The sequence below is a fragment of the Vigna radiata genome, chromosome 5, assembly GCF_000741045.1.
Source record: "Vigna radiata var. radiata cultivar VC1973A chromosome 5, Vradiata_ver6, whole genome shotgun sequence".
Taxonomy (NCBI): Eukaryota; Viridiplantae; Streptophyta; class Magnoliopsida; order Fabales; family Fabaceae; genus Vigna; species Vigna radiata.
Genome location: NC_028355.1, coordinates 4,269,771 through 4,275,148, shown reverse-complemented (window position 1 = coordinate 4,275,148; position 5,378 = coordinate 4,269,771). Strand labels below are relative to the sequence as shown.

The 5,378-nt window shown below is 31.0% G+C and overlaps 1 protein-coding gene across 1 annotated transcript; it reads right to left on the bottom strand.

Annotated features, from left to right (window-relative positions):
• Window positions 1-739: 739 nt before the first annotated feature.
• Window positions 740-2,591, bottom strand: LOC106761728. Its single transcript, XM_014645298.2, has 4 exons — window positions 2,340-2,591; window positions 2,015-2,260; window positions 1,744-1,884; window positions 740-1,201 (listed from the first exon to the last, which is right to left on the bottom strand). Exons 1-4 carry the CDS (start codon window positions 2,346-2,348, stop codon window positions 875-877), a joined length of 723 nt encoding a protein of 240 aa, XP_014500784.1. The 5' UTR covers window positions 2,349-2,591; the 3' UTR covers window positions 740-874.
• Window positions 2,592-5,378: the final 2,787 nt, after the last annotated feature.

Sequence of the window (5,378 nt, the reverse complement as noted above, 5' to 3'; positions counted from 1 at the left end):
ATATTGTATGATTCTCCACCGTCGTTGTGAATCACCAGCAACATAAGAAAAGATTTCTTTAAACAAAATAATGAAATTAAGAAACGACCTTATGATGACACTTCTCAAAAGAAACACTTCGATGATTAAAGTTTGTATATCTTGGATAACACTTAGCCAAAAAAGCATTATTTTCTATTCTTAAGTATTTTTTAGCATCTTTAAGTACTATAAGAATGCTAATTTTCTTGTAAAAAAAAACTAAACATGCAATTAATGATGCCAACTGTTCTGTAATTACTTTTACTTTGGTAAACTCAATTCAGGTAAAGCAGCAGGTCGTAAAAGTCTCAGTAACCAACGAAATTTTGTTAATATTCCAAGCATAAATCACTCATGAGACATGATAGATTATTAATTTATATTATGATAATTAGTGCCAAGCTATTAAATAAGTTGCACGCATGAATTTTAAACGGTTATCACTTAATGCCATTTCATATAGGCTTAACCCTAACTAGGAGAAGCATTTATTTTATTTTATTTTTTCATATTTTTAAAATGAATTAAAAATATTGACTATATATATATACACTAAAGGGTACGCCAAACTTGGAACGAAAAATATTTAAAAAATAATAATAATGCAGAGTATTAAAATGAATGAATGTAGAGATACCTTGGTTGGAATGGGCATCCACGTGATACCACCGAAGAATGCTCCGACCAAGTAATAATTAATCAAAACTAAAGACTTCAATTTCGAGAGTGAAAGAGAGGATTTTGAATATCCCACTTCAGTCAAAATATCCTATTATTAATAATTAAAAAATTTAGAAATATTTTTTTTTTCTTCTTGTGTTACCCTAGTTAGGGTTTATGAGTATTGATGTTGCTAACACAAAGGAGATCTATGAGGAATGCCTTTCCTTCTACTCATGCCACTGGCCATGTCTTCATGGGAAACCTTGTTGTTCATTGATCTTGCACACACATTCCACCCACTACGCTTCTTTCTAACAATCTCTGTGCAAGCCATGCTCATGTTCTCTGACCCTGAACATGAACTCATTGGCTCATCACAATCCACAATGGTTGAACCAGTCATTTCATCATCACCCATCATCTCTTGTGGGATCAGAAAATCAGAGCTTAGTTGCAGTGACTTGCATGTTCTCAAATAGGAAGAGAGGTCCTTGTAGTGTTTCAACACAAAATCCACCTATACAGAAGTATTAAATATATAAATGAATTTAAGTATATAACTTGAAAGTTCTAAAAATGAAAAATAAGATCACTATTTCCTCGTTATGTACAATTACTTATCTAACTAGAGTGCAACTAATAGTTTAAGAATAGGTTAAGATCATTAGTTCATAATAACATAGAAAATTACGCATGAACACCTTATGTTACAGGATACACAAAGAGAGCAAGAGAGGGAAAAGATAACAGTGTAAAAATGATAGAGGATATGATGTTAAGCATATATAAAAAAAAAAAAAAAATTATGTCTGTCAATAAAAGAATAAACATTACTCTAACTAAGTTCAATTTGTTGATGTTCTATTTCAGTTCATTTCACCTGTGTGAACACAGTGGCAGAAGTATAAGTAAACTGCAGAAGGGTTTTCAGATTGTTATTCACTGAAGCATAAAGGGTGTGACTTGTGTGTAACAAGTTGCAGAATTATAAGTAAAGTGCAAAAGGGTTTTACATTGTTGTTGAGTGAAGCATAAAGGGTGGAATATGCATGTATGTACCTTGCATCCCAGAGAGCAATGGATAAAAGGTTCTTGGAGACTTCTATCACAGGAAGTGCAGTAGTTTCCTGACCCCTTGAATTGCCGGTTTTGTGGTCTCTTCTTGATGAACACCACCTTGGCACTATTGATGGTATAAGGCTATAAAAAAAATTGAAGAGATTTTGAATTATCAAATTGCTGAGTTACAAAGTTAGTAAAGTTTTACTGTTAATTAAAGGAAGAAAACTCATCAAAATAATGCAGTAAAGAGCATGATATATTTATATACCTGGACGTTGGAGCAATCTATGAGTTTGTGAAGATCTTCCAATCTGACAACATCATGATATACATAACGGCGAACCTGCAGAAGGCTATGGAAGCGATGGGAGGGTAAGCAGTGGGGACAAATACTGGTGCAACAGTCTAAGCAGCATATGTTCTTGTCATTCTTCTTTGCATTCTCATGATAAGAGCAGCCCACAAAGAACTTTTGAGCATAGAGAGCTTCCAACCATGCAGGTTTAAGGTTTCCCTACATCAAGCAAGAGTTTGTAAGTTATTTGAAGCAAAAGGGTGAATTAGTATGGAGAAAAGAGGGGAATTCATCAAACCATGATCATTTGTGGAAAGAAGGTGTTTGAAAGATCTGGTTGTTGTGTGAGAGAGAGAGAAGAAGAGCATGGGAATAAGAGTATTTATGGAGAATCACAAGATAAGAAAAGGACATATATTTATTCTTCCTTGAATAGGTAGTAGACGCCATTTTGTCGATAGGGGAAAGTTATTATGTGAGAGAGAGAGAGAGAGGGGAAAGTCATAAAGAAACAAGTTAAGATATGAGAGAGGAACGTGCGCGGTGTTTCCGTGTCTCCCATTTCTCTTTGGCTTATGGGCTCTTTTCTTATACAACCTAATCTCTCTCTTACAACCACCTGCACTTGCAACATTTTTAATGGATCAAATTACTGTTCTAAAGAAAAAGGACTTTTTCGGGTGTAAGGTTATGTCTAAGAAGATCGGACTACGTGTGAAGACTTCGAAGTGATGAAGATAATACGGTTTGTAAAGACTTGACTGATAGAGATCGAACGAACTAGTGAGGAATGAACATTTTTTTGTCTTTCATTATGTTTTTATTTTTTTCATTTTTTTGTATTTTAACCATCTTTAATTAATTTAAGTAAATCCACAAGTGCCCATGTGTAATTTCCCTTTAAAGATTCATGTTCCTCTTCCATGACATATTGTTATTGTTGACCTTTTGCACTTTCTCATGCCTCTTTGAAGTTTCTATATCTTTAACTGCACTAAATGCATAACAAGTGAGATCATTGATCCACCAAACCTCTTTCACTAAAATGCCCAACTTCGTATCACATAACTTCGTCTTATCCTCATTGAGTTAAACATACTAACTAACAAAAGAAAACCTACTGCTTACTCTAAAGAAAACCTACTGAAAAAAAATATTGTTAAAACTCCGAGTTTACTACTAGAAAATCATCTACTAAATAAATAATCATTTAGTTTTAATCCTATTAAATATCAAGATATTATTTTCAACGCAAACTAATCATAATTTAAAGTCAAAATATCACATAATTACATTGTGTTACACATATTATAAAGTTAAATACAATCTCTTACGAATTATTATGTTAGATACTATGAAAATGCGAAATCGGTGGTAGTTTCTTTGTCAAACATTCCTGCGCTGCGACAAACTTGTGAAAGGCGGCGGCGGCCGCGGCCGCACCCGAGGGAGAGGGGAGGCTGTTCCATATTTGCTCAATAATATTAAAGTGACCATTAAGCTCTTAAAATAATTATTTCCCAATTTATGTATTTATTTAAATTTTTAATCTCGTGATTCCTTGTCATTTTTCGACCAAGATTCCATAGCTAATTCTTTTTGAAATTTTGAAAAGGCTTAGATATACACGACAATCAAATCTATAACTTAAAATCTCAATTATAACTTAAATCCTTGTTATTAGGGTTTTGTTTTATTTTATTTTATTCAGGAGTGTTATTGTCACTGCCCATGTACGAAAACTTACTAGTTTTTGCACCCAGAGTGTTACATCTCCCGTTACCAACAAACAAATGATTGTTCAAGTTTTCTTACTTAAAAATATGTGCTTAACAACATATATTTTTTCCCTTAAAAAACTATTAGTATGTTAACCGATCCATAATAAAAATAATCTTATAATTATTTAGGTGTTGGCAGAAGAAACATTTTCTAAAAGCGAAACGCTTTCTTCTCGTGAAGTTTCAAATCACTGTAGTTTCTGTAATTTGCTTTTGTCAGAATAATCTATAACTGTAGTTTTTGTGATTTGCCTTTAATTAGTTCTGAATATTTTGAACATATAGAACTCCATATAAGTTCACTAAAATATAAGACAAAACAGAAAAATAAAGCATTTAAATTATAATAATGACATAAAAAAGGATAATTTGTACATCCTTTTGACTTTTGAAACTTTTTAATAATTGTTTGCTATGGGTTAAATCAGAAAGTCAATTTCACAAATTTGATAACTTATATTCGATTCTATAATAGAAAGGGAAAGATAAACATGCAAAGTAAATTAAAAAAAAATGCAATATTTTATTTGAAAAAAAAATTATTTTCGATAATGTTAATCTGGCTCAACAAATACAAAGAAGAGTAATACACAAAAAGTTAAAAAGTTCACATAAAAGAAAGAAAAAAAATATCCAGAAAAGGTTTTTTTGGTAATAAATTAAATAAAGTTATATTTTAATATTTTTACACCGTGAAAAATTATATAAATCAACTAGAAATCTTTTGAAGTAACTGAAATTTCCTCTCCTCAATATAGTAAGTTTAATAAATAAGTTTCGAAAAAATATTAACAAACGACGTTAATGGAATCAAACTGCCATGTTTTTTTTTATTTATTTATTATTATCATCTTAGAAAGATGGCCAAAAAGGTGAGGCAATTTAACTGAGAAAGCATAATAATATTGGGATTTCTCTATTTCTTAAACCACCTAGAGTAATTGAGATACCTTTTTTTAACGATGAATTGAAATGATCATTGAAATAATTACAGTAATTTTGATATGAAAATAAGGTACATTTTTTAATGATTTACCAGTTTTCGAAAATGTTTTTATCATCCCGCAATGAGCGTTAATGCATGCACCTTTATAGCCACTGATTTGGAATAAAAAGACATAAAATTGGAGAGTTGACTGTCATAAGTCAGATAAATATTCTAAGTTCATGAACTGGTCTTAGAATGATGCATGTCTTATTCCAGTTCATATACATACTAACACAAATTACAATGCCACGTCATTCATTACCAATTCCTTTTAGAACTAAAATATCAACACCACATATGTTCAATTTCCAACTTAGCCTCGCAATAATTCACGACCAAGACCATCCTTGACTATGATGTTTATTCAAGGATTTGTTTCTGAGAATAACTAATATTTAATTAGAAGATATTTTGATTATATTTATGATGTGATTTTCAGGAGTTATAATAATTCTTTCTAATTTTTTATTTAAATTTTATCTAAATTTACTAATATTTTCCTTTTTAAAAGAAAGTAGAAAGACATGAAGACTTCAATCCATACGAAAGAACTAGAAAAAGGTTTAGA